Source organism: Dermacentor silvarum, chromosome 8, assembly GCF_013339745.2.
Source record: "Dermacentor silvarum isolate Dsil-2018 chromosome 8, BIME_Dsil_1.4, whole genome shotgun sequence".
Lineage (NCBI taxonomy): Eukaryota > Metazoa > Arthropoda > Arachnida > Ixodida > Ixodidae > Dermacentor > Dermacentor silvarum.
The window spans coordinates 8,978,930-9,006,287 of NC_051161.1; the positions used below are offsets into that span (position 1 = coordinate 8,978,930).

The 27,358-nt window shown below is 48.2% G+C and overlaps 1 protein-coding gene across 2 annotated transcripts; it reads left to right on the forward strand.

The window, feature by feature from the left end:
- Positions 1-146: 146 nt before the first annotated feature.
- LOC119460601 (cytochrome P450 2C15) lies at positions 147-27,224 on the forward strand. Of its 2 annotated transcripts, XM_037721618.2 has the most exons (10): positions 147-284; positions 5,443-5,527; positions 6,997-7,278; positions 8,239-8,366; positions 8,628-8,734; positions 9,702-10,003; positions 19,919-20,025; positions 20,917-21,178; positions 21,958-22,145; positions 22,802-27,224. In XM_037721618.2, the coding sequence occupies exons 3-10, from the start codon at positions 7,064-7,066 to the stop codon at positions 22,990-22,992; spliced, it is 1,500 nt and encodes a 499-aa protein (XP_037577546.1). In that variant the 5' UTR covers positions 147-284; positions 5,443-5,527; positions 6,997-7,063; the 3' UTR covers positions 22,993-27,224. The 2 variants fall into 2 exon arrangements, with proteins under 2 accessions (XP_037577546.1, XP_037577547.1); XM_037721619.2 differs by lacking the exon at positions 5,443-5,527 and having other exon boundaries at positions 156-284.
- The last annotated feature ends 134 nt before the right edge of the window (positions 27,225-27,358 follow it).

Consider the following 27,358-nt stretch of genomic DNA (forward strand, 5'->3'; position numbering starts at 1 on the left):
AAGATGTCCACGGTCACTCAACTGAGAAGCAGCTATACATGTTTACACCAACGCGACCTCTCACAGGCGTCTAGGGCCAATAGCGGCAACCTCAATTCTGTGCCAGATACGCTATCTTGGCGTCGCTATCGTGGAAGCCGGTGTCTCTTTTCTTCCGATGAGCTCCTCTCGGTTGAGCGGGCATTCCTATCATCGTTATTCTCCAGGTGCACAGTCAGAAGCGGAGCTGCTTCCCGCTCAATACTGGAACTTCGCGGCCCTGCGTTGATATCGTGACGTTTGCGGTGAGCAGAACACCACGACCATTCGGGACGTTTACGCGTACTTTTAGGCCTGTATCACCCTAGCATTAGCGGAAGTTACTTTAACGACATCCGCGTCACGTGTAAGATGCGCTCACGATTCTAGTATCGCGGCGTGCGCGGAAGTCGACGCCGCATTAGGCAGCGCAGTACTGCGGTTACCCTGCGGCCAACACCGCAAGCTCTTTGTTGCCGTAACGTCTGTTTCCTTTGCGGCATCAAAAGCGCCAATAATATTCAGCAATAACAAAAATCTTGCAGAAACCATCTCACGATGAATGTCGATGTCAATGCGATGAGCATTGAAGCAATGTATCGACACACCGTACTGCAACCTCCGGAACGCGTCATGCATATGAAGCGTGTATGCGGCCGGGTTGCTCTCTCGCGTTGCCGCTGAACACGCTGCGCCATCTGAATCTATATGACGGGTGTTCGACTCCGCCCACCACCGGATAAATTTAAATGATTTTTTTTTTTTTTCGTCGTTGAAGAGCAGCACATGCCCAGTGACCCAAGTTGGCATGAAACGGATTAACTGATGAGCGGCACATACGTGACCCAAGTTGGCCCGACGATTGGTTTCGATTCCGGTTCCCTCATTACAGCATCTGTATGATCTAACCATCAGGACATCGACTAACCAGTGACACAAGCTGGTGAGAAAACGGTTAAGGCTAATTCATACACTATAGGCCGACTCGACACCGATTTTGGTCTGCCGACTGTTGGCGACAACAGTTTACACGACGGAAAACGTGGTGGCCAACGGTTTAAAGAAAGGAAGACGCTGACGCCAACAGTCGGCAGACCAAAATCAGTGTCGAGTCGGCCTATAGTGTATGAATTAGCCTTTAAAGACACAGATAAGCCCCCGAAAAGTGCCTGAAGTATCGCATCAAAACCGAGCTGTACTTCTTTTTATGTGAAACGACTTTCAGTTCGGTCAGCATAGGGGTTGATTGCTAAAACCGCATGTAATGAGAACATGTTATAATATTATCGCTTATATATTTGCAACCGTACTACCCACGCGCCTTGCTTTGGTATCGTTGTGTAGCGGAAAGAAGCCATTATTCGATCATGCATGGGACGCGCGGTCAGATGGCGCCGTTGTCGCGCCACGAATGATGACGCAATCAGAGCTAAATTTAGCATCTCACTCGGCGTTCAGTGAGGCATAGCTCGGCAGTGCGTTTGTCGATCCAAGCGGCAGCCGTCACGTTTGAGAGCGCTCAATCTCCCATAGTATAGTACAATCTCAAGCTCAAACCTGTGCTCACAGGAGTTAGAAGGCTTACAAGGGTGCAGTTTGATGCAGAAATTTGACAGTTGCTCGGCTATGGCCCCCTCGAGTTCGACACGTAGGGTCCAGAAATGGCATGAACAGACTCGGGTAGCAAGACAGACAATTCGCGCCCACCGCCTCTGACTAGGGCGGGCCCCCTACGAATAGGGCGCGAGCACGATTGCAAGATTAGGCTGTAGGAAACCCTCTAGCTGTATCTTAAGTTAAGCATGTAAGACTTTGTAATGCGTGAATAAATGTATCTTGTGTGTTTCGTTAGGTCATTTGTCTCCTAGTGCCCATACACGCTCAGCAGCACGCACAAGACGTTTACGCGTACCCCACTGCGGCTGCGTCCCCGATACTGCCTACGTAATTTTTTTGCTTCTAATGTTGATGGACGGCTTCAAGTTTCGGTTGCACATGGTATCTCTCGGAAACAGCAGACATTAGTTAATAGATGCATATCAGCATAATCCCATAATTCACTTCGTTGGCGCTTGCTTCGAGAAGGATCATCCGTTTAGGGGCTGCATCTTTGGAAGGAACCACGGCGAAAAAAATACGCACCCCCTAACAAATTAACGGGCTTTAGTAATTACAATACCGAGTACGGCGTGAAAACGTTTCAGTTTCATCTGACGAATGTGTACTGCCTGGAACAGCACGTAATACTTAATGGCTCCAATTTGTTACAGCCTGTTTGGCTTATTATACGTACCACGCACAGATAACTTAGAGAGAGTACCTTTTCCTGGAAGCGACTACATTTAGCAGTATCTGGGAACCGCGTCTCCAGAGGCAATAGGTATTTTATTAAGCACACAAGCTCACACACTATAGATACGTTTCTGTTATCGTGAAAAAAAATTATAAAATTTCATTCTTGGACTTTACATACGTAGCAGAATCACGATCTGATAATGACGCACGCCGTAGCGGGTGTCTCGGACTAATTTTGACCGCATGGGATTCTTTCACGTGCATTTAGATTGAGTACGCGGGCGTTTTTCTTTCTTTTTAAATGCGTATTAAATGCGTAAGCATTTCTATGCTTACCCAACGACTGAGCGTCCGTCCGTCCTCCGCGTAAGACGATCGCTTTCAAGTTCGCCAGCTGTGGAAGAAGACTACGACGAAGGCACAAGCAGTGACACGAGCGCGTCTCTGTGACCACGTGACGTGTGCAGTCAGGTACGCACTAAGCACACCTTTAGTAAGCCAGAACTGTGGATCAGCCGTGGCTTCGGATTGGAACGACCTCAGCGCACCTGGCGCCGCCTTCTGCAGCAGTTCGTGTCGCCGCAGCGCTGTCGCATTTACCGTAATGACGCCAAGACGACTACAGCCGCTGAGCAGTGCTATAGCATTACCAGCAGTGTTTAGTGTGAGCACTCAACGCCACGTCGTTACTACGAAATGCTTACGCATCATTCAGATAACTCCCACAGGAGATTCTACGCATTTTTTTTTTTTTCGACCCAATGAAACGCGACCGCCGCGGCCGGGATTGAACGTGCGACCGCAGCGGCGCACCGTTGTGGTAACAAAACCCCGCAACTGCCTTGTGTCTGTGACGTCATACTTTTGTATTCTTATTTTGCTCTCAGGAAACCACATCATTCGACCTGAAACAATGCAAATGCTGCTGTCTGTGCACAGTACCCATCATAAGTAAAGTCCCTATATAAGAAAAGTACCGCCATTCTTTGATAAACGCCGCTTCTCTCTCTCCTGTATCTCCGATTGGACGATGATAGCGCGCGCTTTTCACTTCTTTATATTTCCTTTTTTTCCGCCTCAGAGCCATTTAGAAAGTCCTCTGCGCAGCCGCAGTCGCCGGCGGCGGCGGCGGCGCGCGCCCGGCCTGAAAGCTTCAACGTGGACTTTCTAGGTGCGCCACCGTCCACTTGGCTTTCGCAAGCAAAAAGTAAAGAAAAAAGTAAGCTCTTTAGGAGAGGAGGCGGCGGAGGAAAGAGTAGATGGCGGTACTTTTCTTATATAGGGACTTTAATCATAAGTGGTCCGTCACCGTCGACGCGTTGCCACAGTACGCGATTTCAATGAATGGGTTCTTCCATTGCTGCACAAAAAAGCTGCTGTAAGCCAGCTTTTTTTATACCAGCTGATCTAATCAGCTTACATTTGGATCATATCTCGTGTGGCGGTAGCGGCGCCCCATATCTTGTATCCGAAACGAAAGTTTTCATTGTCACTGACACCTGCACCGTTGGTACCTGCATCAGCGCACATTTTTGAAAAGCAAATGCCCACTGGTTCGATATTCCCCTCTCTCCTGTGACTCAGCGCGCCAGTCACGTACAGGTATTCCGTGAATCGATCTTATTCTTCCCACAACAAACCATCTATCATATTAGTCTGATGCGTATGTCAAGCGTACAACCCCTGGTAACAAGATTGCCATACCCTGTAGAATTTCTTTTCTTTAATTGTGCATTTTTACAAGACAGAACCACCATCTGATTAGGAGGCACGCAGTAGTGAAGCGCTTCGTTTTAATTTCAACCACCTGGGGTAGTCTGACGAGCACACAAAACCAGTAGGCGAACCTTGTTGCCTTCATTATAGAATGCAACCGCCGCGGCGGGTAATTTAAAGTGCGACCTTGCGCTCAGCAGCAGAAGATCGTATCCACTGAGCGACCACGGTGGGTGCGCGGAAGAGAGAGGCGACTGTACTGAGGAAGCGCAGACAGGTACTGAGGACATATCCTCTAGGCCTGCTACTCTGCTCAGAGGGGAGGAGGAGAGGTACATGATGAGTGATTGAGGATAGGTAGTAGGGTGCGATTATACGAGTATGCATTGAACGGCAGCACTGTCCAGTGCCAAGGGGTTTCAAGACAGTCACAAGCCCGCAACATTCCCCCACCCCCAACTCCGTCCGCCTTCGCAATAAACAAAGGCAAATGCTGAATCGTCCGATTGATTGATTGATTGTTTATGTTAATTAATTAATTAATTAATTGATCGATGGATGGATGGATGGATGGATGGATGGATGGATGGATGGATGGATGGATGGATGGATGGATGGATATTATCAGTATTTGTTGCCGAATCTTTCATAACGATCAAACCTTGCTTATAGTTCTTTATGTGGTCAATAAAGCTAAACAAAGTGAATCAGTTATCATCTAGTATAAAGGCAAACATTTGATATTTTGTGAGCTGTTGCGTAAAAGCTAGCTTGCGTGTTGCGCGGTAAAGATACAAAACATAGCAATCTTCCCCCACCGGTTCGTAAAAAGAGGCCAGTGTTAGTGCTTTTCTGTCGATTTGTGGGAGCCATATCTGTGCTGGCGTACTCCGCGCTCATATCGCTGTAGCAGTCCTCCTTTATCTGCCAAATTGTGCCACGCGCTCGTATTTTCTCGTCTGCTTGTTCTTTCGCACGTAAGAGACACTACAGCGTTATGGTGTCTCTTCTCTGTCATGTTTACTTCTCAATATTTTTCGCTGGTTTTCTCAAGTTTCAGTATGAACCAACTGGCCCAGCAAGCAGCACTTCTACAGTTTTGCTACACCTTTAGAGCAACTTTTGAGTAGTTCGACTTGTACTGGATCTAATTCATAGACGTGAATCTGCCTGAGTTACACCCTCTTAGTAAACAGATTCAAGTGTCAAACACCGGTTCTTAATGTCCTATGTACCCAACCAGATATGCACCGCATTGGTTCGAGCGTGCAAGAGACTCAACCGTCAAATAAGAGATCTACAGGCGTTGCAACTGCGCGAAACTGCTTTAAGCGCTAATATTGCAATATTCTGGGCATTGTATACGCTGTAACCCTATATACTAATCATTGGTTTACGATATCGTGTTTCTAGCTGTCCTCCTCCACGCTTGTCAACTCGAGTTACGACACGGTTCATTGGAAGCGTTGACGTGGAGTGCCCTCCATAAGCCTAACAGGTAAGAACGGTAACACTGCGAAGTTGCACGTAGCGTCCCTAAGTTATCTTTCTTTTGCTCAGAGATTCGACCCGACGTTCTCAACCCATCAGCCATCCCTTTGTGGTATTACGTTTGCTTAATCTGTCTATAGTGGAATCAGGATTGCATGCCAGGCGCGTTAATCACTGTGGTTGTGGGTGCAGCGCATCCCAGGTTATGCTTCGACGCAAACTTAGAGCAAACACCAAATCTGGTGACAAGTGCTTAATCTGTTTATTGGAATCGGAACCCGTCTTCCCCTCATGACCCGCAGCAGTGGCTCAATGGCTAAAGCGTTCTCCTGCTCAGCGCGAGGTCACGAGTTCGATTCCTTAACACGGCGGCCGCTTTCCGGCGGGGCGGAATGCAAAAACGTCCATGCACCGCGCTATGAGTGTGCGTTAAAGCAACACAGCTGGCCAAAATAAATCCGCAGGCCTCAGCTAGAGCGCCTCTCATAGCTCAAGCGTCAGCTTGGATGGTCAAACTTCATCATTCAATCACTTTGGTGTCCATAAAGTGGAATGTCTGCTTAATTGTTTCGCGTGTTATTCATTTTGCCGCTGCAATTATTTTGTTCTCATCTTAAGTAGCCTTGGTGCACTTGATCGCAAGAAGTCACGGCCAAATTTTTTTTTTTTTTTCGGAACTATCCTCATTTGCGTCCGATGTTTTCTTTGAGCCTTTCACTCACCTTGGCTACACCGCTGCAGGTCTATACCACGAGCGACGGGTGCTTGTTGCCTAGAACAGGTTGCATTTTCTGTTAGCTTTATATCGGGGACCAATGACACGGGTTGCATGTTAGAATCTTTCTTGGCATTCAAATGTGGTGAATGAAACAGTCGATTCGTTTCGCACCAAAAGCGTCTGGCCTTTCATGTCAGTGAGTATTTTAGTGATGTATTTTACCGTTTAGAAAACTAACTGGCATCATTAACACATTAGCGCCGTGGTGTAACTAAGGGTCGAGCGAAGGATATCAAGAATGGTTGGACTTTATTGCACCTTGTTGCCAGTTACCCTGGGTGCAGCAAGGAGGACGACTTACTCGTAAGCACTGATCATCACATTCGCCGCAGTTGCATTCAGAGTAGACAGAAAGAGGAATTCTTCGTCGAGTCTTCAGTTTTGTGTTACACTGATCATGTGCTGATGACATATAGAACACAATGATGCCAGTCGATGAGCCCTCCTAAATGACGAAACGCCTGCTAACAGTTCTGACACTAAGTGACTCGCCGAAGTTATCAGGTCAAATAAGCTCTTTCTCCTGCTATCGTCCCTCATCGCAATCAAAGTACTTGAAATATTTCTGGCTACACTAAGCCTGGCAGTCGCTGATTAGTGCTGAATAGTGTGCACATGAAAAAGGTACTTAAATACGCCTCTTTGACTTAGAACGCACATGAACTATAGGTCCCTGCTGACGCACCCTTTCTTTTCAGCGTCAACCAATGCGGCTGGGTCCACATACAAAACACTGAGCTATTACAGCGCCTATAGGACACAGCCATGCAGGGAGTCCTCTGGAAGTTTCTCGCCACTGGCTTGGTGGCTTGTGTCGGTGCACTCCTTCTGCAGCACCTGTGGGGCGTGATCAAGAGATGCCTGCGCAAGGACCTGCCTCCGGGGCCGTACGGTTTGCCACTGCTCGGTTACCTGCCCTTCATGCCCAAGGACCACCACGGTGTAGAGGTTTTCAAGAAGAAGTTCGGCAGCGTATTTGGGTGGGTATGCACTCGCGGATCAAGGGTGTATAGAGGTGGGCTCACAATGAAAGCATAAATCAAACGCTCACATGAGTTACGATCTACGCCCCGTCTGTATTGCGGGTTCGTAGGCCTCACAGATTGCGTTTCCACAGAAGCCAGGCGACTACAAAGGTGCGCCGGCCAAAGTTTTTAATTTTGAATGTGCAAGTACAGGTCAAACGTAATTTCCAGTAAGCGCTTCACTTGTAGTCATTCTTAAGTCATGTGTGCTTTTCACAAAATTTTCAGGAACAAATAAGCAAGAGGCCGACATACGTATATGTCGATCTTTATTAAATGTTCTGTAACATAGCAAACAAACTGGTGAAAGGAATGTGTGCGTTAAGCAAGATCATCAAAATATTGAAGAAAACTGCAAAATATTTAGGCGTACTGGAACATGATTTGTACACTGTTGATAACATTGGGGTGACTATTTTTATCTGCTGTAATCAGAAGCAATGCTGTCCACGAGGTCGCCAGCAAGCTGCCGCGGCAGCCGCATTCCGATGGCGACGGAATGCAAGGACGATTGTGCACACAGATTTCGGTGCACGTGGGGTAGAAACCCACATTCCAGAAAAATAATTTGGAACCCTTCAGATACGGCTTTACTCATAGCCCACGGGTTGCTTTGAGACGTTAAACCTAATCAATCAATCAATCAATTAATTGTAGACTTTCTATGCATTCGTCCATTCTTGTGCCACGTTACATCGCTAACGTTGTTGATCTGTCGTTTCTGGCATGCTCTTACTCCTTTAAAATATCCGTGGAACCTTGCCCTGCTAGCTACAGGGAAAATCGATCCGAGAACGCAGAGCAATGTTTACTTACCACTGCATGTTCAAATGAGTCATACTCTCGCTTTTCTTTAATCCACTGTCACTGCGTGTCCTCGTGTACGTCATCGCAAATGACGATCTGTGCGTGCAGGATTTACCTGGGAAGCCGATACGTGGTTTTTCTGTGCGACTTCGGATCCGTGAAAGAAGCCTTCTCGCAGGACGCTCTTCTCAACAGACCAGAAGAACTTCCCTTTAAAATCCACGAGCAGTCACAAGGTAGGCTTAGGCGCAGCGCACATCGCAAACAGACGCTTGAAGACCGTACACTTTTTTGACAAAAGTGACAATTTTGTCAAGGGCAGAAATTTTGGACTTGCCACTCATAGAAATTTAGTCACACTGCACTGCCCGACTAAAGTGGTAGTTATTAGCTTTCACACACCCATGATAGCCTGATGTTATTGTAATCAGTGCCACGTGATTGGCGAGCGCCTGTTCGCTCTCTCTCTCTCTCTCTCTCACTCTCACTCTGCGCAGGCCTTCTTTTAATCAATGGCCCACTGTGGAAATTGCAGCGTCGCTTTTCGCTGAAAGTCTTCAAAAATCTGGGCGTCGCCACACCCGCCATGGAGAGCCACATACACGTGAGTCCTCATGGTTCGTCACATCACTGATATCGTTCTGCTTCTAATCAATTGATAGGTCACGTATTCGGCCTCCAGCCACAGCGGCAGAATTTGGTGGAGGGGGACTGCAAAGACTCGCTCGTTTACTTAGATTTAGGCCCAAGCTAAAGGACATCGGGAGGTTGAAATTAATCTAGAATCCCTCACTGCGGCGTCTATCACAGTCTGCGTCTTCCTTTGAGACGTTAAACCCCCGTAAGTCGATGTGAGTTGATTTTCACAGAGTATGTTAAACTATTAAACCAAACCACGAAGTTACGGCGGGCAGCGATATCCGCATGTGCGAATAGCGCACATTCAAGCAGAACCTTGTGAGCATGCGCTGAGGCACTCCAGTACCCAGCACAGCGCCGGGACTGAACCCCACTCTCCCAAATAGATACCAACGCCCCAACGCAATATGATCAGGTTCGGGAGCCGCAGAATAGAAGTACGGCTTCCAAATGTTCAGCGTGTAAAGAGGTTTATTGGGCGAGTCCAACAAACAGGCGGTAGCTCGGAACAGTAGGCAGGGAGAACAAGATGGTGGTGTCCGAACGCCGATCTCGTGCCTTCTCCTCGTGATGATGATCGCCGGGATGTCATTCTCTTCATTTCTTCATTATAAGCGGTGTTTCTTATTTCAGACCCACGCGGGAAAGGAACAATTCAATTATGGAGTTTTACGTGCCGAAACCAATTCTGATTATGAGGCACGCCGTAGTGGCCGGGGGACTCCGGAAATTTGGACCTCCTGGGGTTCTTTAACGTGCACCTAAATCTAAATACACGGGTGTTTTCGCTTTTCGTCCCCATCGAAATGCGGCCGCCGTGGCCGGGATTCGATGCCGCGACCTCGTGCTCAGCAGCCCGTGAACACCATAGCCCCTGAGCAACCACGACGGGTCGCGGGAAAGGAACACTGAACAATTTACTGCAATTTCAGGAGGAGCTGTCGTACCTAATCCGCGAGCTGGAATCCCTCAAGTGTAAGCCCGTGGTTCCCACGTCCCTGCTGACGCCCAGCACGTCCAACATCATCTCGGCTCTGGTGTTCGGCCGGCGGTTCGAATACGACGACCCCGAGCGCATTTACCTGGACGAACTGATCGAAGTCATTCCAGCACTGGCTGCACAGGCGGCGGCCATCAACTTCTTTCCCTGGCTTCGTAAGCTGCTCGTCTTCTTCCGCGTGGGCGCATGGAAGCGGCTAAGGGATGCCCTGGCCAGCAGAGAAGATTTTGCCGAGTGAGTGGCATACAAAATAAGAGATATATCACATGCCTTCAGCAGTGAATTCTGCGTTGCTCAAGGAGGAGCAAGAAAGACAGAAAGGCATGGAGGTGCGTTGCTCAAAAACGCATAAGCGGTTTTACCGTTAGACTTTTTTTTTTAATTAGAAAGTTAGCCCTTCGTCATAAAACGAGTGAAGCACATTATATGTACATGTATAGCTTGTTATGTTCAATGAAGCACACAAACGTATAGCTCAAAAGCATGCTCAAATTTCACAAGGCCAGATTTTGCGGTGTGATTTGTTAAATACAATTTCTGGTTCAGTTCTTGCCTGTTTTGTTCAGGATGACACTTGTATATATACACTGTGTGCACAATTGTGCAATCCAAGACAGTGCATCAAAAGTAAAAGCACGTACGAAAATAATTATATTTAAAATGTGCATGTTGCAAATACCTTGAAGCAATTTTAACTGGACCTGCGCTGCAATTTTGAATGTGTGTAAGGCGTTGTAGTAAAATAGGCTGGCAGGATAGACGTCTGGGTGCTTGCTCTCGGTATCAGTATGCCACTATATAGTGGTTTCACTTCTTTCATTGTTTTTCACAATTTTTACAGCGTAAGCTGTTATGGGCTCATTCCAATAGCCGTTTCTGGTCGCGATGATGCCGCCGCCGCCGCCCCGTAGCCGCTTTCGCGGGAAATTTGAAAAAAAAGTACCCGCTCTCCGCCGGGATCGAACCCAGGCCCGCTGCGTCGGAGTCGGATACTTTACCACTGAGCCAGCACTTGCTGTCAGGCAGAGGAAATATTCCCTTTATACGCGTCCTGCGCCTCTGCGCCTGCAGGCGCAGACGAACCGAACCTCCGACAGTATGGTGACGCCATCTAGTTAACGTGCCTGCAACCGCCGCGTGCGACGAGATGCGATTCAGACGCGATGTTATTCAGACGAGGCGCGCAATCAACGCTATCCCAATGTTAGATGTGCGCCACGTATTCTGGGTACGTCTTCGGTACACGCTTTGGCGTCTCCTCGCAAGGTACGAACCGCTGCTCAAGAAGCGATCGTAGACCTACGTGCGCAGCTACCACCAGGCATTATCGGGCTCAGCACACTGCTGTGCAGAGAGCATTACAACCACAGCTCACTGTCGCCGGGCGGACAGTTCAGATCGTTCTCGTCAAAATCGAGGCGAAGACACTTTGCCGCGAAGACCTTGTTGTGCGTGGTGCCGAAATTGGAGCTACTCTTGCGCCGCTCAACCAGCTTACGCTGTGACTGTGCTGCGTGTGCCGCGCAGGCCTGTAACTTTTTACATCCCGAATATATTTCAGGTGCCTGAATGGGTGATTCCAAAGTATGGTGGACATGAAATAGTTGATATCATACCTGGCGTGCCGGTGGAGAGTTCTCGCTTGGATGGAGCCCACATCCTGTAAATTTGACAACACTAGTTGAAGAATTGAACTTTCTTAATTCGTTCAGCAGCAGTACGGTTCTCATTTTCAGAGTATGCAAAAATGTGGTGAAATTACATTTTTAATGGCCGTCTGCTGGAAAGAGTAACTCTTGCAACCGCTCCGCACTTTGTTACCTCCTCGGCTGAAGCATGTTCCTGTTGAAGGCAGATGGTACCGTCTTTCTAGTTGGAAAATCTGCCTTTCATGTCTGGAACTACCTCGGACATCACGTTATTTCGATTCACACACGACGAAACGAACCAGCAAGGCACACAAGTAGGGTGTTAAAACGCTACCAGACGCTGCGTGCGAAATGTGAGGGCGAACGAGCTAGTGTTTTAGTTGACAGAATCTTTTATGTCTGTCTTTCTGTACTACAATATGAAGCAATATAGTGCAAGTGCATAGGCTTAAACTATTACAGGACTGAGTGCGTATCACACTAAATACATTGTGCAGCTTCACTGCAGCTAAACAATCGGGAATATTTACTGCAATATTATATAAAACGTTCAGCAACAGTGACACAAGCAGCGAAATGATGTCTGAACTGTCACATCGACACTGTGACACAATCAACCGCAGCTAGCGATATTGCGTGCGCAACAGCAACACCACTACTTGCATAGCACGCTAAGCGCCTAGAAACATAGTTGTTTGCTAACGTCGCCTCATGCATATACATTCTGCAAACACTCGCTACCATACCCGCTTGTTTTTCGGCGACTAGAAGTGGCAGATGTAAATAACACTATCTGTAACCAAAGACAAGAACATACAGAGCCAAGCGTTAATCATTCTCCATTTTTGTGCCGTCAAACTCAAGATTGGAACGCTGTCATTGCTAACACTGTCCAAAATGAGCAGACCAAAGCGCAACGCTAGCGCCTCGCAGAGCTCGCCCCATGCGTTGGATACGCAGCTTAAGATATGCACACGTCGAGGGCTCGCGAGCTCCCGCGGGATGTGTCAGTTCGTTTGTCTCCGAATGCACAATTTTCCCCCGCATCCGCACAGAACTTTTGCCACGTTGAATTAACACGGTTTTTAAGGATCATGCAATAGTAGGTGAATGAATAAATTCAAGAAGGTGGTAGTCAGTGGCGGAACGCAAATCGTGTTTCTGAAATTAAACACTCAGTGGGAGAGTAAACCAAAATTACGGCAAAAACTCATCGGTAATGCATTCGAGCAATGTAGCGACACGGCGTAGTTCTAAAGTCACGTTTAACATCAGTAGTGGTCATTCGGAGACTGCTTGTGCATCGGCTATGTGCGACGTACTTCGGTATCGTCCCACTTTGTTATGGCACAATTGCCAAGGTCGCCCACGAGCATGGCGGCTTGACGACGACTGCATGATGTCGACGCCGTGACGACAATGGAATGACGTCGATGGAACGACAAAAGTAGTATGGTGACAGCGGCATGACGACATTGGGAAGACGACGAGTTTATGACGACGAATGCATGATATAGCGATTGTCTGACGAGGACGCGATCATGACAATGGCAGAACAACGGCGTAAATCACGACTGTATGACGACAGCATGATTATACGATGGCGAGGAAGGAATGACGTCGACGGATCGACAAAGGCCGCATGGCGACAACGGGATGACGTTAATGAAGTGGTTAATGTGCTAAAACGACAGCGTGACGGCAGGGCGACAATGGTATCATGACGACTGTCTGACGACAATGGCTGACGGCGACGGCATGTCGCGAATCGGATGACTCTCGTTAAAGTGACGACTATGGAACGACCGCGACGTCATCACGGCGACTGTATGACAACGAATTCATGACGACGAAGAAATGACAACTGTATGATGTGAAGACGAGTTTGACGACAACTAAGCCAACAAGGGATGCCATTCACGCTCCCCTGGCCATGCTTACGGCTACAGTGAGTACCGCGGCCGCCACCAGCTCTGACTCAATGGATGCCGTTCACGCTCCCTTGGCCACTGGTCCGGCTGGCCCGAGTACTGCGGCCGCTGCTGCCACCTCAGGGTGCGCTGATTCCGCCCCTGGCTCAACGGATGGCTCAACCGTCAGCTTAACCGACGTCATGCGGGCCATCTCGCTGCTGTCACAGCAGCGAGATGGCCATCACCTGCTGCCTCGGAACTACCGGAGTTCCATGGATTTCAGAATGACCCCATTCTGTGGATGCAAGCAGCCAACGCGCTCGGTGCACGCCATGCCTGGCCCGACAACACGATATGGCTGGTTGCAGCGGGGCGACTTTGCGATGCCGCTAAGGCATGGGAAAACTACGAAGGCATCAAGCAGTGGTCCTGGTCTGAATGGAGTGCAGCTCTGATCGCTGCTTTCAGCCCGCTCACGTATGCCTACGATGAGCCCGGCCAGCACTGATGTGCGGCGGGAGGTCCTGAGGAGCACCACCTTGACGCGGCAGTAGTTCCCAGCAACGTCTGGACAGAGAGGTCCGCAGGCTGCCCCACCGCGGACACCGGCTCCATCCCAAACGGTGGGAAGCGCATGGCGACGACCGCTCCTGCGTCGACTCGGGCGCCGCATCACAAACCGACACCACCGGCTCCACCCCAAGCTCTGAACACGCAGCAAGTCACCGCTGCTACTTTCACGTGGCAGTCTACGCCAGCTGAGCAGCTGCGACGAAAACCCTGCGGAGCTAGGAATCCGCAGCATCTCGCCGCTGTAGCTGCATTCGGAAAGGTTTTAGCAGGTCGCCTCGCCATCTGCCCCGCTGTAGACCCAGAATTCGAGCCATTTTTACCACCACGGGTCTCGGACTCTGCGTCGACTTCCGACTCCGGGCCACCACTTCCAGAGACTGAGACCACTTTCGGTCTACTGCAGTCAGTGAAACGGCTCCCGAACACATCTACGCCGGGGTGCGTGGAGGCGCCGGCGCTACCACTCCAGGCACCCGACCTGTCCGCGGATCGTAGCAGGGACATGATTCCTGACTCATCGGAGCCACATCGTTGCATGTCCCCACAGTCATTGGCCGAATTCGCGGCACGGAGGGAGGCCTGGCTGACGGTCATCATCATCAAAGACCTGCCCGCACGCGATAGATGCACAAGACGCACGGGACAGCGGACGAGACGCGCGGAAGAACAGTCGCGCATTCGTCGCGGTTTTTCTTCGGTCGCGGCTGATTCGAGCGCAACGGCGGGCCTCGATCAGTTTGCGGCAGCGTTGCGAGGGAGCACGCGACGGCTGAGCAGAGCACCTGCTCATCGTGCAGGATCTCCTGCCCTACGTGCCCAACTTCGACAGGATGGTCGTCGACGAAACGCGCGACCAGAGCGCAACAGCCAGTGCTGACACCCCGAGGAGCTGGTTGCGCGCTGGACGGTCTTAACGACGACTTCCGACGACGACTATGCAATGGCTTTCCAGCATCAGCGCGCCCTCACAACCGCCAGAACTATCTTCAGCAGTGTAGCCGAGTGTAATGAAGATGAAGAGATGCACTTGGGCTCGGGCGCTAGGGGGCGACCGAGGGAGAATACGACGAGAGAGAAAAGAACAGCCGGCCCAGGAACGGGTGCTGTCTCTGTTCCTTTACTATATATATATATATATATATATATATATAATGGCCACGACATGACGAGATTATTACGGTAGAATGACGAAATATTGAAGTCAATGAAAAGCGAACGTGGTATGACTGAAGTGATGATGATAGAACGACAAAGGGCGACCATAGCATGAGGGCAATGACATGACGACTGTGTGACGAAGATGTCTTGACGATGACGGGATCACGACCACGAGCGCATGCCTAGTGACCCAAGCTAGTACACAACTTGGGCCACTGGGTCGGCGTAAGAGGCTTGATCGAAAATTCGGCAGAATTTCCCATACATATCACGATGACTGTCGACGGTAATGCGTTTAGCATTGAATCAATATAGCGACAAAAAGTACTGCCACGGACCGTCAAAACTAATTATGTACAAGGCGTATACTGCAGCGGAAATTCTCTTTCGCGCCTTACTCAGAACACTCGGTGTCATTTGGCGCCGCCGCCACGAAGCCTCCGAAATACATGGCGGGTCGGTGAGTGCGAACGCTGAAAAACGCGTCATGCGGCAACCGGGCTCCTCTCTCACGCTTCTTTCTGGACAAGCTGCGCCATCTAGTGGCGCTGCCGAGAAGTCCGCGCATGGCCTCCGAGACGAGAAGTGTGGCGCACAAGTGCTTGCGAAAGCTGAGACTTGTTCCCTCGCTTGCCGCGCAACCAGGGGCACATACTCAGTGACCCAAGATAGCGAGAGCTTCATTGAGGAACGGTACATATACCCAGTGCATTCATGGCGCCGCGCGCTAGTGTTGGCGTGAAAGACGTGCATTGAAAAGCGTCACGTAACCAGTGCATACCTGCCAACCTCGCAACATGAAAATTCGGGAGACTGCCGCGCGAGGGGGGGGGGGGGTAAAAAAGTTTCACCCCCCCCAAAAAAAAATTGTTTTGCCGCTGTGTGAAACGGCGCACGTGGTAGAGTCCATACTTGTCACGGTGTCACCACTCCGCAAATTGACAAAGCACAGAAAATCAGTCGTGTATGATCTCAGAAATACTTGCAAGTATCGTATTTTCCGGTGTATAAGACGCGTTTTTTTTTTCTAAATTTTTCGTGGGTGCGTCTTACAGAACTGTAAGACATATGTACGTTTTTTTTTTTTTCGGAAAAACTGCCGTCAACATCGGATTCGATTTGATGGCCACGCCAAGCGCGCTTGACTTACCTGCTCCGGCTTCTGTACGCGATATCGAGGTGCCGGGTTCTTTTCGTGATCGAGTTCCGGAGCGCCGTGCGAGGACGGAGCAGCAACACAAGCGGCGGCCGGACGACCGCGAGTCGACCGACCCCGAAGTCGTCGCATCTGCAGATTTATATCAAGATACAGCACGCGCCGCTGAGCAAACTACGCAGTTGCTATCCGAGTACACCCCCCCCCCCTACCTTCCGCGCTAACGCGCCTTCCCGCTTTCCTCTCTTGTGCACGATTCGGCTCACCGTCGCAGGCTCTCACACGCACCTACAGCATACGGCGCGCGGGGACGATGTTATCGCCCGTGGACTCTATACGGTACATCGCGGCAGCCACGACGGCAGAAATGCGCCTGGAGTAACAATATATGCCACTCATACGCTTGCGCGTGACCCGCGTTCACAGAGTGAAACGTCACAAATTTTTTTTTTAATCGCTTACCGAACAGGTGCGTCTTATACACAGGTGCGACTTATGTCTTTGTCCGGAAAAACTGCCGTGTTGAGTGGGGTGCATCTTATAAAAAAGTGGTTATAGACCAGAAAATACGATACTTATTCTTGGCTTTTGAAAGTGCCATCGATCGTTCCAACTTAACTCAGGTAAAAAAAGTGTAGTTCGGCATTCGCACTTCACTCTACAACCTGACAAAGCCAATTGAACCCTAGCGCACTCACGGTCATAACGACTGGATTGCTAAAAACGCTCAACCCAGCCTGATACGAGCCAATCGGAAAATCCAATATGGCAGCACCCGTCGGCTGCTCGCGTTCGTGGTGGTAGCCACCCACCATATAGTGGTGGTGCCGGCGGCTGCTACCACGATTCACGGTGCATGCGGGTGACGAACTGCTCCCACGCCGCTTTTCCGCATGGTTATGTTACAGGCAGTAAAAAAAAAAATAAAAAAGTGGCGGCCACTTTTCGGGAGATTTGAGGTCGCGTCCATACAATCGGGAGATGCGAGAAAAATTCAGGAGGCTCCCGAACAATTCGGGAGAGTTGGCAGGTATGCCAGTGCATTTGTGGCGTAGCCTGTAGAGCATTGTAGAAAGGCACACACCTATTGCACATATACCCAGTGACCCAAGCTGGCATTGAATAGAATCCTGGAGTTTTACATGCCAAAACCACTTTTGATTATGAGGCACACCGTGGTGGGGGACTCCGGATTAATTTTGACTACCAGGGGATCTTTAAAGTGCTCCCAATGCACGGACACGGGCGTTTTTGCATTTCGCCCCCATTAAAATGAGGCCACCGCGGCCGGGATTTGAGCCCGCGACTTCGTGCTTAGCAGCGCAACACCATAGCCGCTAAGCCACCGCGGCGGGTTCCAAGTTGGCATCAAAGAGGTCCGTTGAAGACTACCAGAACAGACCGACTAGCACAGTGCTCCAAAGCGGCGTCCATTTCTTCTACCAGCAGTACCTACCCAGTCCTGCATCAACAGTGACAAAAAGGTTTGCTTAAGCGCGGCACATATGTACACATTGCTACATCCTCAGTGACTAAAGTTGGTTTCCAACCCTCAGCAGCCCGACGGTCTAACCATGCGACCGTGGACAACACAGTGACCCAGGTTGGCGGGAAAACGGTTAGATACGAACATACATACATAAAGGCACCATAAGGATGCTCACGCATTAAAGTTCTGGCAGAACCCATCTCACGATGAATGTCAACGTTAGTGCGATTAGCAATGTAGCGACGCTCCGTATTGCCACCACCGAAACGTGTCACGTATGAGGCGTGTATGCGGCCGGGTTCCTTTCTCGCGCTTCCCACTGAACACGCTGCGCCATCTAGCAACGCCACCGCGAAGTCTGCGCGGGGCGTCTGTGTGGATTCAGAGAAGATTCATATTCAGATAAGATTGTCGCGGGTTCGATTCCGCCAAGCACCGGATAAATTTTAAATGATTTTTTTTTTTTTTTGCCACTGAAGAGCGGCACATACCAAGTGATAGATATTCAGTGACCACAATTGGTCCGGCGGTCGGTTTAGAACCCTGTTTCCTCAGCAGAGCAGTCCGATGCTGTACCCATGCGACCACGGACTACCCGTGACCCGAGTTTGCGGGAAAACGGTTAGGAGAAAGATAGATAGTCCCCTGAAAGTGCATGAAGTTCCCAAAGAAAGCTAATCGCATTAAATGTGTGCGTGGATTTAGAAAACCGTCGGGCCTGCGAACATTAAGTACAGGCAACGAAAGCCTCTATTTTCTAGCTTTTTTTTTCGGTAGCCATAATCTTCGACTTCAACTCTGAAACCTGGTGACAGATGAGAGTAGAGAGCGAAAGAATAATCTCAGTGGTACACCGTGCACCTTTAGATTCGATGTCCGACAAGTCCAGCAGGCGCCGTCGAGGGGCAGGTTTTCCCGTGACCTGTTTTTCTTTCCAATGTTTATAACTCAAATTTGGTTCACCCAAACTACGCATAGTACTTAAGAGGACGCCTTTGCCTGGCACCAACTCTGATATCCCTATTCAAATAAATGTAAAAAAGCATAAATGCTTTTACGAGACAACCGCTGGACCGATCTGAATAAAATTTGTTGTATGCAGGAAAGTTAATTTATAGAAACTCTAAGAAGGACCATTTTTATTTAGGACCTCAATTTTTTACAAACATTCTCGAAAATTGGTAAGTTAAAAGAAATATAGAAGAACGATGTTTACCAATCTGTAACTCTGCACGGAGAACAGATATCGCAGTTCTGTAAACTGCATCTGCACGAGAACATCAAGCGTAAATGTGTAATATATGAACCTACAGCTTACAGGAAATCATTATAATGTTTACGAGGGTTTTGCAACATTCCTACTCACAAGTTAGTGGTATATTTGAAAGCGGCGTATGATATATATTAGTTATGTTTGCTTTAGATGTACTATTAATAAGGGAAATTTACAGAATTGTGATAGCGTTTTTTTATTGCTGAGTTACAAAGTTACAAAGTTAATACTTTATTTTTCTGAAATGCTCTGGAAATATTGGTCACATAAGTTGAAAATGCACTTTCTATAGTGACTATATTATAACATTTACTTTTCTTTTTAAGTGCAACAGAGCTCATCGAAACTGGGGCCGTGATTGCCGAGAAAAACGATTTCCCCGCTTCCCATGTGTTACGATAGGAATGCCCGAGCAAAAGCTTCCTTTTTTTGTATACGGTATTGACAAATAAAAAATTAGCTACCGGAAGATTCGTAAAAGCGAATTTACCAATAAATAATGATGAACGCTTATATTGACGGTTCAGAATTAATATATGCCCCTGCCTGTTAGGAACACCACCACAAGAGACTCCAAATAAGTGCACACTCTCTGAGCGTTTACTGTTTTCTTCTATTTCCCACCATGATATGAATTTATATAGGAGCTTTTTACGGTGCTTTCATCGAAATGGCGGTCACTTGCATGTGACAAAACAAAACTAAAATAAAGTGCATGAACGTTGAGTGTTTTTCAATTTCTACAGCAGAAGTTTCAAATGTTACTCTTCGTAGGCATGGATGTGAACACGTACACGCGCTGCAGTGACAATGAGAGAGGGCTAGGCTTTCTCATGTGTTGGTATCTCATTAAAACAATAAGCTGAAAATGACTAAATGCCTAATATTGAATGTCTCGTCCTTGTTTCAGCGTACTAACATGAAAACTTTTACTCCAGCTCCAAGATTAAGGAGCATCAGGACACGTACAAGGACGGCTTGGTCCGAGACTACATCGACGGCTTTCTCAGCGAGATGAAGCAACAGCGAAACGGAGGTTTCACTCGTGAGTACGCATAAGCGTTGCGGATGTTAAAGGGCAGTGAAATAAGCGGTGTCGTCCATAGCTTCTTTTGTTTTATTTATTTATTTGCTTGTCGTCAATCCCAATACAAATTATCGCAAGCAAAATGTTCACTCTGCTGAACAGAGCAGTGAAACCGCTTCGGTACGCTAAAAACGTCAGACGGAAGCCTAAAGAAAGTTAAATTCCGAGCTTTACGTGCCAGAACAACGATCTCGAGGCAGGCTGTGATGGGGGACTCCGCCGTGGTGAGGGACTATGGATTAATTTTGACCACCTGGGGTTCTTTAACGTGCACCTAAATCTAAGTTGTTGCATCTCGTCCCTACCTAATGCGGCAGCAGTGGCCGGGATCCAACACGTGACCTCAAGCTGAGCACCATAGCCGCTGAGCTACCGCGGCGCGATCAAACAGGAAGTTATTACTGAGACGTTGCCTGAAAAGGAAAGTTATCATACGCACGACTGTAGCACAAAGCTGCAGAGGAAACCCATACGAGTTGCTCAGAAAGAAAATTTCGCACTTGAAGAAGAATTTGTTCTGATCCGGATATATAGAACCCGCAACCAACGCTTTCCCGGGGCAGTCGCTGTGTCATCAAAGCTTTGGAATTCCGTAATTGACTGGTAGTGCACGTTCTTTTCTCCTAATTATTTCACGTTCGCACACAATGCTGCTTTGTCATGTTCCAGGATCTGTCAATTTTTTTATTAATATTCGTGTTGATGCTTGCTGGTGTGTCATTCTTTGTGGATTCCACATTGCACCCAATAGCCCTTGTAGGACTAGGGTATGTAAAATAACTAAATCAATGAATAAATGAACAAAAAAGTAGTGCCACTTGCCGTGCACAACGCATCCTACGCATGCAGGTAACCTTCTCAAGGGCAATGTCGCGACCTTCTTCGGGGCCGGCAGCGAGACGGTTCGCTCTGCCCTCGAGTGGTTGCTGCTCACGTGTGCCGCCAAGCCGGAGCTGCAGCGCCGCATCCACGCCGAGATTGACGCCGTCCTTGAGGGTAACCAGAGCTCGAACATCTCGTGGAGCGATCGCAGCCGGATGCCGTACACGCAAGCGTTCATATGGGAGACGATGCGCTACAAGCCAGTCGTCCCGCTGAACCTAATGCGATAGTAAGTTTAACAAGAGTTGTGCGAGTTGGTTCATGATACGGAATGAAAAGGTGTGCAAGAAAGACACGGACCGGCACAGCGCAAGCGCTCCACCAGAGCAGAGCAAAGCAGAGTTCTCTCCGCCATTTTACATTCGTTTTTCTTTGGGGTGAAAAGTCAAGAGAAAGGGAATAGTGGATGAACTTGCATTCCATTGCAAATGAAACTCTGCGACAACCTTTATGTGATCTCTTGCTTCGCGCATGTAGCACACGATGAAATCGCTGATCTGGTTGATTATGTACACACTTGCTGCGTAGTAGCTTTGCGCACCATCTTGTGAGCGTGGTGTATACTTTATATACCCTCAACCCTTTTCCCTTGTGTAGGGTAGCAAACTGGACGCTTATATGGCTGAACTCCGGATGCATAACTGACATAGGTTGAGGTCCGAGTGTCCACAGAGCTGTTATCGAAAATATCCCTGAAACATTTACGCCGAAGTTGACAAGAGGACAAGCGTAGTTTTCTCCTCTTTTGACAGCGCGCAGCAGTTGTGTCATCGTATGTAGCATCCGAATGAGCAATCCGACAGAACAGCCCCTCCACCCCCAACACAGAACAATTATCTCGAAAAACTTTTTGCACCTTCTTCACCAGAACCAATGCGGCAACAAACTTTCTTGAATACGCTTTGACAGCTGATACAACAAAACATTACCCTTAAATTTCACTTTTCGGTAAAAATTTTAAGCGTATTTGTTAACACCTTGCGCTTCGCTCACTGTTTCATGGCACAGCGCTGACGCAGACGTTAAGGCGGGAGGCTACGTCATCCCCCGCGGCAGCATTGTGATCGCATCCATATGGTCTATCTTCCACGACAAGTCCTTCTGGGGAGATCCGGAAGTCTTCCGGCCGGAGCGCTTCCTTATCGACGGTGAGACACGACCGCTGAAACCAGAGCAATTCATCCCCTTCTCTTACGGTAAGAAATATTTGATACTTTCTTACGGTAACAGATGTTTACCTAAGGGCAACTGATAACTCAAGAAGCTGCGTCTACGTGAGTGCAGTGTGAACGGAACAATGTGTTCTCAATGCAAATATTAACACCTACAATGAGGGGGGGGGGGGGAAGAAAAAGAAAAAAAACTCCACGGAATATACTTTGATGTGAGGACTCATCCTTACTGCGTGAGAACATCTTACGCAGATTTTGAGTTTGGAAAATGACGTACTTCAAATGTACGCAGCGCGCATATTTCGCCATAATGACAAAATGCACTGAAACAGCGCTAAATAAGGACAAAGAAACAAATAGGCACCACACGACAACCATTGTACCAATGAATAAAATGCACTCTAAAGAAAAGCGTGGCCTTCGGCACATTTTACTACGCCTTGATTATGATGATGATTATGTTGTAAGCAGTGACTTGTGTCATTCGGAGAACGGTAAGAACACACGATTAGCAAACGCGCCCACATTCCGCAAGCTACCCCTTTTGCAGGAAACATTGTGCATAAAACACAACGTTGAAGCTTTTCATACCATTGTTTTTCATCAATTTCATACAATTTCTTCATCTTTTACTGTTTCGCCTCAACTGTGTCTTTTTTTTTTTTTTTCGCTGCTCGTAGGCAAGCGCTCGTGCACCGGTGAAGTGATCGCCAATATGGAAGAGTTTATCTACTTCACCACCATTCTGCAGCACTTCACAATCGAGGTGCCACCCGACAGCCCGAGCCTTGTCTTTGACGAAATCACTGGCCTCTCTCTCCGACCCAAACCCCAAGCACTCATCTTCCGGCCGCGACGGGTACACAATTGAGCACACCACAAGTTGAACCTGCTCGACAGAGTGTTAGAGCTAAGGTATAAAGCGGCATGCTCATGATGCTAGTGATGATGTAAGCACTCGTTATATGAACAAACTTGCGATGTGAACAATGTCGTTTTATTGTTAATATCGTTTTTCTGTCAGCTTTTGACGAGTATATATGCACACGCGTAATTTTCTTTCCCGAGTGTCGCTTCAGAATTTTTTCCTCGGACGTTTCTTTGATCGCTATAGATGACGTAACAGTAATGATATGTAATAGATGCAACCGCTGTACAGTCAGCTCTTGGCTCACGGTGTACACATATGTGCTCGGCGCTCGCAACTTGTTTTTGCCAGTTCTGTCCAGTGATGGCAACAAAAAGTAAGGCACTGCCTGGTGACTGCCATGTTTGACGGGGTGTTCAACGTGCCGCGTTCTATCAGCAGTGGCGAAAGCATAGTTTTAATGCAATTAACATTATTAGGCTACTTCACGCACTTTCCGGTAGTACGAAATCTATCTATCTATGTCTACATCTCACCGTTTTCTTTTCCCAGTGCAAGAGAGAAGCGTGACCGCTCATACATGACGCGTTTCAGCGCCTTGCAGGGTTTACGGTATGTTTCAGCGGTGGAAATACAGTGTGTCGATACATTGCTTCAATGCCAATCGCATTAGACAGTCATCCTGGGATGGTTATTGCTGGATTTTTTTTTACTTTCTCGTAATGCCTGCAATTAATAACGTGTGCGTATGCTTTGACCTGATCAGTCTTTAAAAAAAACGGAACATATCTCACTGTACAACATACCAATAGTAATTTCCCCTATGTTGTCCTTGGTGTCGTTGTTTGTTGGCTTCTTATGATATGATTAATAAAAATCGGGCCCCTCGGTTCCCTTTATTCTCGTTCATTACATACGAGGACTCGAATCCGGCAACACTGATGCCTTCAGGTAGCATATGTGGGTTTATTGACCAGTTGTCATCACCCAAAAAGATCACGTGCTCGTGACGCCTGCGGCAGAAAGAATGTTCCACATCCGCCCTATGGTTTGTGAGTGGTGGCGCTGGCTAACACTCCCAGGGTTAGTTCTAGTTGTAAAACATAAATACCCCAGAAAGTGGATGGGAAAACGACTCCGCGGTAGCTCAATGGTGAGAGCATCGTACGCGTAATGCGAAGACGTGGGTTTGTTCCCCACCTGCGGACAGTTGTTTTTTCATCCATTTTCATTTCCATTAATTTATCATTTCTTTAATTCAATTAGTAAGTACAAGTAATTTCCCCTATGTTGTCCTTGGTGTCATTGTTTGTTGGCTTCTTATGATATGATTAATAAAAATCGGGTCCCTCGGTTCCCTTTCTTCGCGTTCATACCAATATTTAGTAATTCTGTAATGATCATAACTATAAAATGTATATATAAATCATTACCTGCCATCTTGACTTTCTTTCAATGAAGTCTGCAGCGCATTGGAATAAAATTGTCATTGACGCACTTTCGATATTCCATCTTAATTCACGACTGAAGGGGATAATGCATTTGGGTGCGATTGGTACAAGTAACGAACACGATGAATTCAGGAACACTGGTACGGAGACCATCGAAGGTGATTGCCAACGTAAGCGAATAGCTTACGTGGACCACGAAAATCACATTAACAAAAATTTAATTCTTGGGTTTTACGTGCCGAAACCACGATCTTATTATAATTGGGCATTCCGGATTCATGCATACACCTAAATCTAACTACACATATCCTAAGTACATCTAAATCTAAGTTTTGCATTTCGCCCCCTTCGAAGTGCAACCTTTGCGGCCGGGTCGAACCCGCGACCTAGAGTCAGGAGCGCAACGCTATAGCCACTGCCACGGCAGGTCAGATATGAAATGGATACACTAGCAATACTTCCGAAGTAGATTCATGCTGACCTCGATGACTGTGTTTTATGATGCCGTGGGAGGGCCACGAGGGGGAGTGCCTTGACGTAGATGCGGCGGCACATAGACGGAGACCCCATTGTGATGTGCATCCTTTCGCGGGGAAGAGCAGACGGCCAACCGCCTTTTGGACCTTCAGCACTTGAGCAAAGAGCGCCTTGACCGCTCTAGCCCACAAGAGCCGGTGCAGGCACAAGTAGGCCCCGGCCCGCTTCCATAGTTTGCGATTGCCGCCCAGCACCATCGGTACTGCTCGACGGCGTAAGGCCATGCTGGGATGGACGAGAAGGGCCTTTGTCTTCGTGGACGATACTGAGAGGCCCACTGCTTGGAAGTAGGAAACAATTTCGTCCAGGGCGCGCTGCAAGCAGGACCGCACAGCTGGAAGGCTTCTAGTGGGACCCCGCGTCCACAGAGCTACATCATCGGCGTATACAGAAATGCAGACACGATGCCGGAGGTCTGCTGGGATGGCAGAAGGGAGAGACGCCAGCGCCAAGTTGAAAAGGAAGGGGCTCAGGTTGAAAAGGAAGGGATCCTTGAGGAACTCCGGAACAGACCACCCGTGGGGAGCTCACAGCCAGTGTTGGCAGGTTTGGCTCTATATAACTAAATTGGGCTACAGAAAAACATTTTTGGCATCAACTTTGGTGAGTTGGTTATGTGGCTATATTTGGGCTACTGAAAATCTGCGACATGGCTTTGTCTGGGCTATAAGTGGTTCCCTAATCCACGCTCCAGAGGTGGCTCTCATCGAGTAGAAACAAATTTCAAAGGCTATGTTTTAGCTGGCTGCAAGCACCAAAGGAAATTGCGGAGCCGGAAACACGCCATGGACGCGATGTTGCAGAACACAGCCGACACAGAAGCGTGTATACATCTATGCGACAATATACCGGAGCCTAAAAATTTTTTCTTTTTACAACCACAAAGAACCGATGACGGCCGCCAAAACAGCGCGCGCGCTTAGTCGCAGCGCGTTTTGTGCGTACGTATACTCACACTTATCCTAACCATGGTACAACGAAGGACGGTATATACGGTTGCTCTATAGCAAAGGAGCAGGCAGCACGGCTGTGCGTGTGTGCGTGCGCGAAATGCTGCCCTCCTCTCTGCGCCGTTATCGTGGCCGGTGGCTTTGTTTCTTTATGCACTCTAACCCCCATATTCAGAAATGCATCTTAGTTGAAGCCCATGCTTGACTTCCTTTAAATGACGCCTGTCGTGAACGCGCCCGAGGAAGCACGATGAGCGTCCTGGGAGCGTTCACGACAGGCGTCATTTAAATGAAGTCAAGCAATAGCTTCAACGTAAGATGCATTTCTAAATACGGGGATTAGAGTTACACCACGCATCAACGTGCTTAACATTTGCGCCAGCAACATCGTCTAATCTTCGTCTTAACGGTTTTAGTCATCAAACACCCGATCCCTGGGCATCGGGGTGAGCGTGGCAGTAGACGGTGTTTCACAGTACATTGTGCTAATATGGCTATGCTAAGCAAGGGAGAGCAATAAAATAGGCAAAGGCGATCGTGGTGCTGGCATGAAAGAAGTGAAGCACGGGTAGATGACACGCTCCAGTGTGATCATGATGCCATGGCTTCTGGGTGAAGTATCACGCCGGGCAGAGATTTCGATGTGCACGTTTCTCACGGTAAGCTTTACTGCCATTTTCCTTTTCTTGCAAGATCAATTTTTGTGCGTGCTTCATTCGAAATTCATTTCGATAGGTTAGACTTATAAGATTGTATCTTCCTCAAAGAGGGGATACGATCAGAGAGGAGGAGGAGGGTCATGCAAAAAAAGGATTGCCGTAGTCGAATGTGAAAAATGTGTACAGAAATAAACCTGCAAATAATCATGGCTATATTTGGCCATGCATTTTGTCCCCTCTTTTTTTTTGTGTCTGGCTACATTTGGGCTACGATTTCTTTTAACTCTGGGCTACGCCGCCTCGTCCGACCCGGCAACGCTGCTCACAGCCTTTCCCACCCTACACAAAGGGAGCACCATGTGAGAAAGGCCGTGACGAAACGCCAGAGACATCCCGTAACCCCGAGATCGTCTAGAGAGTGCTCAATGACCGGGTAAGGCAAGCCTTTGCCTTTGGCAAGATACCCGTTTGCCGGCGCCCAACCATTCAATACGGTAGGCAAAGATATGTAATCACTTTAACAAAGAACAATAAGAAATGTGCTTCACCCAGCCTTATTCATTTAATGTTTTGGAAAGCTTCCTCCTCGCTCTCCCTGCCATTCTCTCGTCTTTAGAATCGCGCAGGTTTACATTATAAACGTCGCGTTGCTGTGCAGTTCACCGTTCTCCAAAGTGCGCCATTATGTAGTGCCGGGCTAAGCCCTTTGTTTACAAGTGCACAAGCAATAACAGATCCAAATTAAACGCAACCATTGACATCGCAATGCTTT